This window comes from Heterodontus francisci, chromosome 13 (genome assembly GCF_036365525.1).
Source record: "Heterodontus francisci isolate sHetFra1 chromosome 13, sHetFra1.hap1, whole genome shotgun sequence".
NCBI lineage: Eukaryota > Metazoa > Chordata > Chondrichthyes > Heterodontiformes > Heterodontidae > Heterodontus > Heterodontus francisci.
Window position 1 is genome coordinate 7,417,476 of NC_090383.1, and position 15,164 is coordinate 7,432,639.

The 15,164-nt window shown below is 42.1% G+C and overlaps 1 protein-coding gene across 6 annotated transcripts in view; it reads left to right on the plus strand.

Annotated features, from left to right (window-relative positions):
- tasp1 (taspase, threonine aspartase, 1) overlaps window positions 1-15,164 on the plus strand; it is a 110,338-nt gene that overhangs the window by 14,308 nt on the left and 80,866 nt on the right. For all 6 annotated transcript variants that reach the window (XM_068044320.1, XM_068044318.1, XM_068044322.1 and 3 more), the window contains one exon: window positions 6,132-6,216. In XM_068044320.1, coding sequence (XP_067900421.1) covers window positions 6,132-6,216 — 85 coding nt within the window. The remainder of the gene's footprint in view (window positions 1-6,131; window positions 6,217-15,164) is intronic.

Here is a 15,164-nt window from a genome sequence, read left to right on the forward strand (position 1 = left end):
ACCATTCAGTATGATCATGGCTGATCTTGGGTTTCAATTCCATTTTCCTGCCTGCTCCCCATATCCCTTGATTATCTGCAAGACCAAAAATCTATCTATCCCAACCTTAAATGTATTCAATGATAGAGCATCCACAACCCTCTGGAGGTAGAGAATTCCAAAGATCCGCACCCCTTTGAGTGAAGTAATTTCTCCTCATCTCAGCCCTGAATGATTGACCCCTTATCCTGAGACTGTGTCCCCGTGTTCTAGATTCCCTGACCAGTGGGAACAATCTCAGCTTCCAGATTATAAAGTCCTTTCAGAATCTCAATTAGATCGCCTCTCATTCTTCTAACCTCCAGAGAATATAGGCCCAATTTACTCAGCCTCTCATCATAGGACAACCCCTCCATCACAGGGACCAATTTAGTCAATCTTTGCTCACAAAGCGCACCACTCCTGATTGAGCTGACCAAGTCCTAAAAGACATATCTGCCAGACTGGGCCTGTGGCAGGTGGAGAGGGAAAAACCTACTAGACCTTGTTTTCACCAATCTACATGTTGCACATGCATCTGTCCATGACCGTACTGGTAGGAGTGACCACCGCACAATCCTTGTGAAAACGAAGTCCTGTCTTCACATTGAGGATACCCTCCAGGTTGTGTGCCATGACCACTGCTAAATGGGATGGATTCAGAACAGATCTGGCAGCTCAAAACTGGGCATTCATGAGGTGCTGTGGGCCATCATCAGCAGAATTGTATTCAACCACAATCTGTAAACTCATGACCCGGCATATCCCTCACTCTACCATTACCATCAACCAAGGGATCAACCCTGGTTCAATAAAGAGCGCAGGACAGCATGCCAGAAGCAGCACCAGACATACCTAAGACATGTAGCTGCACAAGGATGACATCACAGGATTACTTGTATGCCAAACAGCAGAAGCAGCATGCAATACACAGAACTCAATGATCCCACAACCAGTGGATCACATTCAGTCATGAATGGTGGTGGACAATTAAACAACTAACAGGAGGAGGAGGCTGCACAAATATCCCCATCCTCAATGATGGGGAGCCCAGGACATTAGTGCAAAAAAAAAGCTGAAGCATTTGCCATCAGTAAGCAGTGCCTAGTGGATGATCCATCTCTGCCTCCTCCTGAGGTTCCCAGCATCACATGCCAGTCTTCAGCCAATTCGATTCACTTGATGTCAAGAAACGGCTAAAGACACTGATGATGTAGGACTACAGATAGTGTTACTTCATAAACAATTTGGTGCACATACATGTATTCAATTTTTTTTTTTAAATTTAGCTTCAGTGTTAAAATTACCCCCATTATCCAGTCTGAAAGTCAATTCCATTCAATTTTGCTTGATGTAGCCTAGAAAATACCACATTATTATCTTTGCCCAAACACTCTAGAAGAACAGAGGTGAGTGCTATTTAGCTACCAGATCTATTCTTTCAGAGGAGTTTGTTTTGCATATGGCCTTTCTGGAACTGTCTGTTTATTGGATGGAACATGGCTCCTGGCTGTAACAGCTTTCTGCTGATCTCTCCTTTTGTAACTCTCTTGATGGCAATTCATTGTCCTTTCCTTCCCAGTTTCCTCACTGCCACTGCTCAATATTCCCTGCTCCAAACGTGGGTGTATTTTGGCTTAATTTACAAGTTTAAAGCTACACAGGCAGAGCACATTGCCCATCCTCTGACCAGTGTTTTATAGTGCTATGTAAATGCAAGTTCTTATAGTCTCAATCAAGGACAAGCTCACCTCTGATCACTTTCTTGCATCTCTCGCCATTCATATCCTCCACTATCTTCCAACTCTTTTTTTATTGCAGCCACTCTGTGGGGGTGGGGGGGGGGGGGAGAATCCAAGTAATTGACAACTGTCTAGCCTTTGATCTTCCATTTGTCATGATACTTAAGCTGTCATTTTGCTCAATGACCCTTTCACCTCCACCTGTTTGATGTACCTGTCCCCAATAAAACCATTACTTTCTTCCATCCTGGTACAGCACCATCTCTGCATCAGTCAAGCCCAGACTTGAGCATACATACCTGGTGCACAAGTGCTTCAACCATCTGTCACCAGATCTAGCAAAAACACATTAAGCACTATTGGGCCTCGCAATCCTCTGTCAAAACCACTCACTATTCCAAGATCATCCTGGAGAGCAATGGTAACTCCTTGTTTCTCTTTTACATGACTAACTATCACTTTTACATCTCTACTCACCTCCAACAATAAGTGCCAGGAGGTCATGTATTACATTGGTTTCAGTCTTAATGACATCCATTCAGCTGCCCCTCTCGTTTTCCCCCACTTTTTCTCTTTCCTCTTCCCTACCATGGTGAGCCGCTCCCTTCCTTTGCCGCCATTGATGACTGTAAACCTATACTCTAGAATTCCCACCCTAAACTGCTCTGTCCCTCCACCTCTCTCTCCTCCTTTTATGACCCTCCTTAAAAATTAACCTCTTTGGCCATTCATTTGTTCACCCTTCCTAAATTCTCATTCTTTAACTCAGTGCCCATTTTTGTCTGATTTCTCCTATGTGAAGCATCTTGGGATGTTGAAGGCATTATATAAATGCAGGTTATGCTGGGTATGTCATTGAACACCAGCCATGAAGAATATCAATCTACTTGGTGCTCCCATTTAAAAGAACTGATCTGAGGCCATCATTGGGCAGAGGAAAGATCACATGAGTACATTTAAACAAAGGTTTTCAAGGAATAACTTGTGACTTTCAGTGACACTTTTTTTCCCCCACAGTTGAATTTTAAATGTGTCTGGTATTAAATTCAAATGATGGAAAGGCCATGGATAGATTGGATATTTAAAAGTGGCCTAATATTAACGCTACCACTCCAGCAGTACAATCATTGGAGAATGGATGAGTCCATCAGAGACTACTTTTGATTCCCAACTACCTGCAAGGAAACTTTAAAGTGTCTGAAATGATGGGCTTGTTGTTAAATCTATTTTGGATTATCTTGCTTTCTACTTGAGGATGCCCCGTTGTATTTGGTGATTTGATCCTATCAGAGTTCACCGAAAATGGTATACATGCAGCCTTTTCCGATTACTGTCAGCATTTCCCCATCTTGTTTAGATATCCTGTTCTCACTTATTTAGGCTGAGTCAGATGATATGATTCTTGCTAAGAATCATCATCAGTCCTATCCCGGTCGGCTTTTTCTTTTCATACACAAATCTATAGTAGTGAGGCTAATGTTATCAAACTAGGCTTTTCATGGATAATAGAGTTTTGAATTAATTTGAGGTAACTCGCCCACAGTTCCTAGCGAGAAGATGCCTTGGTAACCAATTCAGCCTAACTAAGGAAGAACTGCTATGGCCAGATGAATAATAAGCAGCTTCACAAAAACTGAGATATTTATGTGGAAGCATTTCACCAGTGAGGATTTAAACTTAATATAAGAAGTTCAGATGCAGCAAGACCTGGACAACTTTTAGGCTTGGGCTGATAAGTGCCAAGTTACACAAATGCCAGGCTGTGATCATCTCAAACAAGAGAGAATCTAACCATCTCCCCTTAACGGTCAGTGGCATTACCATCACTGAAACCCGCACTATCAACATCCTGGGAGTTACCATTGACCAGAAACTGAACTGGACCCGCCACATAAATGCTATGGCTACAAGAGCAGGTCAGAGGCTGGGAATTCTGTGGCGAGTAACTCACCTCCTGACTCCCTAATGTCTGTCCACCATCTACAAGGCACAAGACAGGAGTGTGATGGAATACTCCACTTGCCTGGATGGGTGCAGCTCCAACAACTGTGAAGGAGCTCGACACCATCCCGGACAAAGCAATCTGCTTGATTGGCACCCCATCTACCACCTTCAACTCCCTTCACCATCGATGCACAGTGACAGCAGTGTGTACCATCTACAAGATGCACTGCAGCAAATCACGAAGATTTCTGTTACAGCAACTTCCAAGCCCATGATCTCCACCACCTAGAAGGACAAGGGCAGCAAATGCATGGGAGCACAACCACTTGCAAGTTCACCTCCAAACCACACACCATCCTGACTTGGAACTTTCTCACTGTTCCTTCACTGCCGCTGGGTCAAAATCCTGGAACTCGCTTCCTAACAGCACTGTTGGTGTACCTACACACCAAGGACTGCAGCAGTTCAAGAAGGCAGCTCACCATCACCTTCTCAAGGGCAATTAATGATGGGGCAGTAAATGCTGGCTAGCCAGCGACGCCTATATCCCATGAACGAATAAAAAAAATCTTTCTCTCTGCTCCCAAAGGTCATGTTCATTGCCATGGTGAAACATTGTAACAAATTTCTTAAAATAACACAAGGGGGGAAAAAAATCACTAAACTTGCTTGGATGAAGCTCTGTTCAGATTCTTTTTTGTGTGTTTAAATCAAGAGGACACGGCTGCCAGCTGTCATGATTTTTCTGTCACAAGTGAACCTGACCACATAAATGATAGACTAAGTTGAATCAGTCATGCTGTTTTGTTTTTTTATTGGTGTTGGAAGATTAATTTGCACTGTGATTTTATAGCACTGCACAGCTGAGTGAGACCCTGCTTCAAGCTGCATTGTACAATGTCTGGAGTGAAGAACAAAACTCTGAAGTTAATGTTGAAGTTGTGTGCTGCTATTGAATTTAAGCTCCAATCTATACCAGTTGAGCATTTATGATCCACCTCATTAACTCCTTCAACCTAGTGCACTTGTGTCATGACACATATACATAGAAATAGAGTATTAAGTTTTGGGCAGGAGTAGATCTTTTAGCTGACAGTTCACAACCTCTCTTCCAACATCCCTTCACATTTCTTACTAATTGAAGCACTCATAGCCCTAAATTTCCTTTTCTAACAGGGTCATCAAATCTTTTTTCAACCTGCCATTGTTTTCTGTACTGTCACTCTGCTGGCTATCTGTCCCACTTCTATTGCCCTGTTAATAAATCAAATGTTGCCTATTTTTTTTTATCTCTTTCTCACATTTAACTTAAAGCTGTGTCCCCTAATTGAATCCTATCTCTGATGAGAGGAACTTTTAGGGACCCAAATTGTCCATACCCATTCTCAATTAGAGCTCATTATTTGAACAGAAAATTGACTTAAATTATTAGATAAGCTTCAATAAATATGATCATCTACCTTCTTGCTGTTCACCTACACAAAGGATATTGTCATTGAAAGAACATGTTGAGTACAGAGTGAATCTGTACAAGCTCCACTATGTATATAATTGAAAGGATGGATAAACACTGCAGTTATTTTTGAGATAACAAACCATGTGATCATTTTTGAACGTTGACATCTTGACCCTTCAATGAGATTACCATGTACATGTGTATGTCTTCGGCCTTTTACAATAAAAGATTATTTACCTTTACCTGAAGGTGTGCAGGATCATTCAGGCTGTAAAACTCATGGCCAAGCCAGCAGGGTGTGCTTTCAGACAGCACCAGTATGATTCTTGGGCCATTGCTACATAAGCAATTCAGTTTTTCTGCACTAATGGACGAGTGACTTCCTTCTATTTGCTACCTCCCCAAAAGTATAGCTGAGATTTATCAATCTCTGTTCTGATGGTATCTAACCTTTTCCCCACCATTAGTCTATATTAGTATACACTGTATTACTGTATGCAGAACCATAATGTGTTTAGTATGTTATCCTCGACATAACTTGGGATGTCCTTTTGGTAAATACCTGCTGTAAGAAAGAAAGCAACTATTTTGAGGTTTTTTGAATATGTACAATGATAAAGATAACTATTAAGTGAGTATTAATCCTAAGTTTGTTTTCAAGCTAGTTCAGTTTGGAAGTCTGTTGTCTGGTAGTGTGCACTATTGAGCAACAGAATTACAATCGATAGTTAATTCTAGATTGACCCATATTAAAGGGGATTTGGGAAGAGCAAAGAACACAGCCAAGTGCAAGGCACGAAGACTTGCTTTTATATAGTGTCTTTCACAAACTCCATATCTCCCAAAGCACTAGACAGCCGATTGATTACTTCTGTGGTACAATGAAGTTCAGAAAGAAAAAGTGTAAATCTGGCTATGTTTAACTTTTTGTGAGGTGAAGTGCATTAAACATTACCTAATTTTACTTTTAGGGATCAAGAATCCAATCTTAGTTGCAAATAAACTGTTAAGTGAAGCACAGAAGGGGAAGCTCTCTGCTGGCAGAATTCCTCCTTGGTAACTTTTTTTATTTTCCTGTTATTGTGCCTTGGGTTTGTAATACATAGTTTCTGTAGTTATGCACAACCACAAGAGTTGTATTTATAACTAGCCTATTTATAAATAAGCATTTTTCCTTAATTATTTATGCAATTCGTGCATATACACCTGTGTGAACAGAATTCTTAATCTCCACTTAATTCTTGTGCTAACTAAAACATCTTCTAGTGTTGTCATTATTGGGGAAGAAACTAACATGTAGTATATTGCAGCTACTAAAGAGTAACCACTTTTGGGATCTGTGTTCTTTCCCATTTCAGTCAAACTCCCACGTATATAGGAGATCAAGGTAGTTAGGGTGACAGACTTCTTCACAACAGATGTAAAGCTCCTTCAAGATGTTCTGAGAAAATGATAAAGCATAACAAACAAAAATTACTTCCATTTATATCTATCATCATGCTGTTGTAAGAAAAGAAAGCAGTAGTTAGTTAACCGATTCTACAACATGCATATATATTGCACCTTTTTTTGTGGTAAAACATCCCAAGGTTTTTCACAGGAGGGATTATCAAACAAAATTTGTCGGTCACAAAAGGAGGTATTAGAACAGGTGACCCAAAGCTTGATCAAGAGTTAGGGTTTAAGGAGTGTCTTGAAGGAGGAGAGAGACAGACAGAGAGGTTTAGGATTGGAACTCCAGAGCTAACTGCTGAAAGCATGGCTGTCAATGATCTATCAATAAAAATGGGGGAGTGCAAAAGGCTAGAATTGGAGCACGGATAAGAGGGTTGTAAGGCTGATGGGGATGGGTTAGGTCGTGGAGGGATTTGAAAAAAAGGATGAGAATGTTAACATTGAGGTATTGTCTGACTGGGAGGCAGTGTAGGTCTGCCAGATATTCACGTCCTGCCTTTTCATTTGTGTGCTTTGAAGAAATCTCTAAGTATAAACAGGTTGCACCTAAGTACTTACACCACATTTATATCTGAATGAAAATGATGTTTTACCATGCAACACTATCAAAATATAACAAGAGTAATAAGCAGGTACGAGAGCGATGAATAAAGAAATAATATGGAGAAACAAACATCATGTGTTGGCCATTAGCAAGCAGCTAACAATAAAATTAGCAAGGAAAAGAATAGTAACTAATGAAATCACTTGAAAATTTTTTGCGGCAATCTTTTGAAACTAACCAGGAGAGGTAGCACTAAAAATAAGGCTTCTAGTATAAATGTGCACATATATATGCAACAACATTAAACTTGGGATTTTTGTTGTGTGCTTGAAAAGACTCTGAATACTTCCATCTGGAAGCTGTTCTCTGGCTCAGAATATCTGATCTGAGTAGAAAAGACTCCTTTAAAGTAGAAAAGTTGCAGAATGCACAAGTGTCACGAGAACTCCCAGGGTACCGTATAAAGCTTCCCACTCCCTTTTCTGCATTTTACTCTACCTGTTCCCTCCTCCCAATTCTTTCTTTTGTCTCTCTTCCTGACTTCCACCCCACTAGCTTTTGCTTACTGCTCTCTTGGTTTATTTACCTGAAGCTATTAAACAAATACCACCGCCACCCCTTAACTTCGTGTAGCAAGTTGTTTAATATTGCTCCATCCTTCCTTATGTACTGCTGCCCAGCACATGTTGTGATCATGATAAACATCTCAATTATGCTTCATTTGTGAGCAATCTCATTTCAGATGTGCAAGTGAATAATTCTAGGATTAAAAATACTTTATACTGAGACACCTTTCCTCAAACCAACATTGAGTCTTGATGAAGGTGGAGTTGAAGTAGTTTGGAAGTGGTTTTTGGAATTGAGGAGGGTACTCGATCTTGACCAGCAAAATTTAAAGCATTCCAAAACGTACAGACCACAAGATGACTGCTGAGTTTACTGGTTGGGAATCTGATTCAGGAGCAATAAAATTCTCAACAGTGGCAGTTATTGAATAGATAAGAGTGAACTGTTTCTGTCGTGGTTCAATGACTATCATTTTAAGCAGCAGGAAGTTAGAGTTTAAAAGTTTTTCCTCAAAACCTGTGGCTATGAGTTGAGGCATGTGCTGCCTGACCAAGTATGATCTACTCATCTCATCTTTTGGGATGCCAGGAAAGACCAGGTAGAGTTAAATACTACTTGGATACTAGGACAGCCTCCAGCCATGAAGATATTCCAAGATGCATCAACCCTCTTGCTGCTGTGGCTTTGTAGAGACTCGCTGTACAAGTGGCACCAAGGCCTGACGTGAAAAGACATCTTTCAAATTGTTAAGCTGCTCAATTAGTGCCAAGTAGTGCCCTTGAAACAGATTTTATATCCTACTTCCCCAGCTGCACTTTGTGCTCCAATCTGGTACTGTTTGAATCATCCTAAACTCCAGTGTCAGTTGACACTGTTAGAAATGGCCACCTGCAATAAGAGAACTCCCTGCAAGCACATTGTGATCTTCTGTGAAGCATTCTGACAGCATGGAGCAGAATATTGTGTAAATCCTGGGAACATGATCTGGGTCATCAACTGCCAGAAGATCACAAACTACAAGACTGAGCGAGGACCAGCTCAATTCTGCATCCCACACACTCCATAATTTCCACCTTATTTAGACAGATAAGTGCTTTTAGGCCCATAACCAGATGGGAACACTTCACACATTCGTGGTATACTCTTGCTTCCAGTTGTTCTGGATCGGTGCACTTAGACTACCTTACCATCCCACTAGATCCAACTCCAAGTCTATTAGTCATCGAGTTAATACAGCACAAAAGGAGGCTATTTGGCCCATTGACTCCATGCCAGCTTTCTGTAGAGCGGTCCACAAAGGCCCCTTCCCCTGCTCTATCCCCTGTAGTCCGAGTTTATTTCCCTCAAGTGCCCATCGTTTCCTTTTGAAATCATTCATTGTCTCCACTTCCACTACCTTGTTGGTAGCGGGTTCCAGGTCATACGAATTAGGAGCAGGAGTCGGCCACTCGGCCCCTTGAGCCTGCTCCGCCATTCAACAGATCATGGCTGATCTGATTGTAACCTCAGCTCCACATTCTTGTCTACCCCTGATAACGTTTCACCCCCATGCTTATCAAGAATCTATCTACCTCTGCCTTAAAAATATTCAAAAACTCTGCTTCCACTGCCTTTTGAGGAAGAGAATTCCAAAGACTCACGACCCTCTGAGAGAAAACATTTCTCCTCACTTCTGTCTTAAATGGGAAGAGGAAACATCCTTTCCACATCCACCCTGTCAAGACCCCTCAGGATCTTACATGTTTCAATCAAGTCGCCTCTTACTCCAGCAGATACAAACCTAGCCTGTCTAACCTTTCCTTATAAGACAACTCGCCCATTCCAGCTATTAGTCTAGTAAATCTTCTCTAAACTGCTTCCAGTGTATTTACATCCTTCCTTACATAAGGAAACCAATACTGTACACAATACTCCAAATGTGGTCTTAGCAATGCCCTGTATAGCTGAATCATAACCTCCCTACTTTTGTATTCAATTCCCCTCACAATAAACAGTAACGTTCTATTAGCTTTCCTAATTACGTGCTGTACCTACATATAACCTTTTGCGATTCATGCACTAGCACACCCAGATCACTCTGCATCTCAGCTCTGTAATCTCTGAACATTTAAATAATATGCTTTTTTTATTATTCCTGCCAAAATTAATAATTTCACATTTTCCCACATTATATTCCATTTGCCAGATCTTTGCCCACTCACTTAACCTATCTATATCCCTTTGTAGCTTCCTTATGTCCTCTTCACAACTTACTTTCCTACCTATCTTTGTATTATCAGCAAATTTTGCAACCATACCTTCGGTCCCTTCATCCAAGTCATTACCACTTGTTGCATAAAAAAGTTCTTTCTCATGCCCAAAACCTTAAATCTGTCCCCCTAGTCCTTGTACCATCAGCTAATGAGAACAACTTTTCTTTGCCTGCCTTATCTAAACCAGTACCTTATCTTGTACACCTTTATCAAATCTCCCTTCAATCTTCACTGCCCCAAGGAGAACAACCCCAGCTTCCCCAAACTAACCTTGTAGCTAAAATCCCTCATCTCTGGGTCCATTCTGGAAAGTCTCCCCTGCACCTTATCAAGGACCCTCACATCCGTCCTAAAGTGTGGTGACCAGAACTGGATGCAATATTCTTGTTTAAGCCTAACTGGAGCTTTATAAAGGTTCAGCTTAACTTCCCTACTTTTGTACACAACTGTTTTTGAAGCCCAAGATCCCATATGCTTTGCTAACTACTCTCTCAGTATATCCTGCCACCTTTGAGGATCTGTGCATGTGGACCCTGAGATCCCTCTGCCCTTGTACATTCTTTAGAACTGTGCCAATTTGTCTCTATTGCCTCTCCTTATCCCTTTTGCCAAAATTCATCACCTCACACATGTCTATTAAATTTCATCTGCCACTTGTCTACCCATTTTGCTCGCCTATTTATGTCCTTTTGCAGATGAGTGCTATCATCCTCACTGCCACTTCTCCATGTTTGGCTTCATTGGCAAATTTCAAGTGTTACAATTCTGTTCCAATGTCCAAGTCATTTATATATAATCAGATAAAAAGCTGTGGCTCTAATACTAACCTTGGGGAACACCACTGTCTACCATCCTCCAGTCTGGAAAACAATGACTTGCTTTTCTGTCCCTAAGCCAATTTTTCCATCCTGTTGCTGACCTTCCAGTTTTGTTAACCAGCCTTTTATGTGGTACTACTTTGAGATGCTTTCTCAAAATCCATAAAGACAATATCCATTGCATTCTCTTCATCAACTTTCTCTGTTACTTCATTTAAAACAAAAATCCACTTGGATTAGTCAAGCACTGCACCTCTAAGCGTATGCCACTTTCTGTGTCCCTAACAGGCCCCACCAACTTACTACCAACTTATTATTTACATGCTGGTAGAAGATTTTTGGATACCCTTTTATATTGATTGCCATTCTCATTCTTTACCAGTCTTATTTTCCTCTTCACTTCCCCCCTCGACTTATTGTATTTGGCCTAGTTCTCGCTTGAAGAATTAACCTAATATGCATCATAGACCCTCTTTTTTTTTTTTTTGTTTCATCATATTCTCCTTTTCCCTCATCATCCCAGGAGTCCTGGCTTTGGTTCGCTTACCTTTTTCCCCTGTTGGAATGTACCTAGCCTATACCTGAAACATCTCCTTAAAGGTCTCTTTGGCAGGGGCAAGGAGACCCTGTCTTTTGCAGACATAAATAGCTTTTGCTTCAAAAAAACGTCTAGCACTTCCTCATGTCCCGTCCTCTGCAAATGTGGACAGAAAACCTCCGGCCAAAAAAAATGTGGAAACTGTCAAACAGTGGAGGCTATATGCTGAGAAATGAGCTGGTTTCCTGCATGCTTAAGTCCCCACACCCGGGGGTTGATGCTTCTTAACTGAATCCATCAGGTGCTAGCCACTGTGAATCTGGTACCCACAGACCTGTGTCACGACATGTCAGGTTCGGGTCGGGTTGCTCTTCTGGGTCGGGCACAGTGACAGACAGGACATCAAGGCAGCAAACACCCCACACTAGTCTGCAGTGAGAGGTTCCATCGAAGGTAGAGCAAAACCTCTTTAATATAAGCAACTTTATTCTGGTGGTCGGGTCGGGTGCAGGAAAAAATGAAAGGACTCGGGCCGGGTTAAGCTCCGATCGGATGTGGTTCTGTTGGGCTCGGGTCGGGTTTCATTTGCAGACCTGAACAGGCCTTTACTCCAATGAGAGGATAAAGCAACCCTGCAAAATAGTAGCCTGTCCAAATGTGAAGAATTGCATAATACTACAAGATCCTCAATGTTTTTAGCTACCTGTTCAGTGTGACCTAGAAAATGGCACCTGCTGCATATGGGTTTCCACTAAACTGAGAGAGCATACACATTCTTATATAGCTAAAATAAAATCACGTTACTTGGACTAAAGGAGTGGATACGTGACTTGATATTGCAAATTAGGAATCTTTGTTCGCGTTTCATCAACTTACATCATCTTGATCTACATGTTGGTTTGCAATTTTTTTAAAGTAATGTCAATATTTTTGGTGCCTTAGAGTGAAATTGGGAAAGAAGAGATAATGGGAAGAATTACAGAAGCTGTGATGGGCAATAGAAATACTTGTGAACTCCTTATTGGGCAGTTAATAATTTCTTGAGTATAAAGTGAAAGTGAATCCATCTAGTAAAGTATCCATGATGGCAGTAGTAGCTGCCTTTTCTAATATAATTGAATCTGTATAGATTCCTAATGCGCCTTCCTGAACCATTCTGCCATGCTATATCTCTTCTCATTTTGAGAAGCCTTTGTAAAATCTACTTCATGCACCATGTCTTCTGTCATTTCCCCTGATGCACCTCATAATTCCTTCTCAGCAACTGAGTTTCATCACTTTGTAAAATGCCGTCTGATGTTTTAAGGATGCTAAAGTGTTGAAAGAGATGGCTACAGAGATAGTGGATGCATTGGCGATCGTCTTTCAAAATTCTGTTAACTCTGCAATGGTGCCTGCAGATTGGAAGGTTGCAAATGTAACCCCACTGTTTTAAGAAAGAAAGGAGGGAGCGAGAAAACTGGAAACTACAAACCTGTTAGCCTAACATCGGTAGTAGGGAAAATGCAAGAATCTATTCTAAAGGATGTGATTACTGGACACTTAGAAAATAATGGTCTGATTGGGCAGAGTCAACATGGATTTATGAAGGGGAAATCATGTTTGACAAACTTATTGGAGTTTATTTGAGGATGTGACTAGCAGAGTGGATAAGGGGGAACCAATTGTGGTGTGTTTGGACTTTCAGAAGGCTTTTGATAAAGTCTCAAATAAGAGTTTACTAAGCAAGATTAAAGCGCATGGGATTAGGGGTAATATACTAGCATGGCTGGAGGATTGGGTAACAGACAGAAAACAGAGTAGGAATAAATGGGTCATTCTCAGGTTGGCAGGCAGTGACCAGTGAGGTACCGCAAGGATCAGTGCTTGGGCCCCAGCTGTTCACAATATATATCAATGATTTGGATGTGGGGACCAAATGTAATATTTCCAAGTTGGTGGATGACACAAAACTTTGTGGGAATGTGAGCTGCGAGGAGGATGCAAAGAGGCTTCAGGGGGATTTGGACAGCCTGAGTGTGTGGGCAAGAACGTGGCAGATGGAATATAATGTGGATAAGCGCGAGGTTATCCACTTTGGCTGGAGGAATGGAGGTGCAGATTATTTCTTAAATGGTGAGAGATTGGAAAGTATTGATGTCCAAAGGGACCTAGTTGTCCTTGTTCATAAGTCACTGAAAGATAACATGCAGGTGAAGCAAGCAATTAGGAAGGCAAACTGTATGTTAAACTTTATCACAAGAGGATTTGAGTACAGGAGCAAACAAGTCTTGCTTCAGTTGCCTCCTCCTGAAGTCCCCAGCATCACAGATGCCAGACTTCGGCCAATTCGATTCACTCCGCATGATATCAAGAAACAACTGAAGGCACTGGATACTGCAAAGGCTATGGGCCCTGACAATATTTCGGCATTAGCACTGAAGACCTGTGCTGTAGAACTTACCGCGCCCCTAACCAAGTTGTTCCAGTACGGCGACAACACTGGCATCTACCCAGCAATGTGGAAAATTGCCCAAGTACGTCCTGTACACAAAAAGCAGGGAAAGGCCAACCCGGCCAATTACTGCTCCATCAGTCTACTCTTAATCATCAGTAAAGTGATGGAAGGTGTAATTGACAGCGCTATCAAGCAGCACTTGCTCAGCAATAACCTGCTCAGTGACGCTCAGTTTGGGTTCCGCCAGGGCCACTCAGCTCCTGACCTCATTACAGCCTTGGTTCAAACATGGACAAAAGAGCTGAACTCAAGCGGTGAGGTGAGAGTGACTGCCCTGGGCAGCATTTGACCGAGTATGGCATCAGGGAGCCCTAGCAAAGCTCGAGTCAATGGGAATTGGGGGGAAAACTCTGCTGGTTGGAGTCATACCTAGCACAAAGGAAGTTGGTTGTGGTTGTTGGAGGTCAATCATCTGAGCTCCAGGACATCACTGCAGGAGTGCCTCAGGGTAGTATCCTAGGCCCAACCATCTTCAGCTGCTTCATCAATGACCTTCCTTCAATCATAAGGTCAGAAGTGGGGATGTTCGCTGATGATTACACAATGTTCAGCACCATTCGCAGCTCCTCAGATACTGAAGCAGTCTGTGTAGAAATGCAGCAAGAGCTGGGCAATATCCAGGCTTGGGCCGCTAAGTGGCAAGTAACATTCGCGCCAGACAAGTGCCAGAAATGACCATCTCCAACAAGAGAGAATCTAACCATCTCCCCTTGACATTCAGTGGCATTACCATCGCAGAATACCCCACTATCATCATCCTAGGGGCTACCATTGACGAGATAAATACCATATAAATACCATGGCTACAAGAGCAGGTCAGAGGCTAGCAATCCTGCGGCGAATAACTCACAAAGAACAAAGAACAGTACAGCACAGGAACAGGCCATTTGGCCCTCCAAGCCTGCGCCGATCTTGATGCCTGCCTAAACTAAAACCTTCTGCATTTCCGGGGACCGTATCCCTCTATTCCCATCCTATTCATGTATTTGTCAAGATGCCTCTTAAATGTCATTACCGTACCTGCTTCCACCACCTCCCCCGGCAGCAAGTTCCAGGCACTCACCACCCTCTGTGTAAAGAACTTGCCTCGCACATCCCCTCTAAACTTTGCCCCTCTCACCTTAAACCTATGTCCCCTAGTAACTGACTCTTCCACCCTGGGAAAAAGCTTCTGACTATCCACTCTGTCCATGCCACTCATAACTTTGTAAACCTCTATCATGTCACCCCTCCACCTCCGTCGTTCCAGTGAAAACAATCCGAGTTTATCCAACCTCTCCTCATAGCTAATGCCCTCCAGACCAGGCAACATTCTGGTAAACCTCTTCTGTAC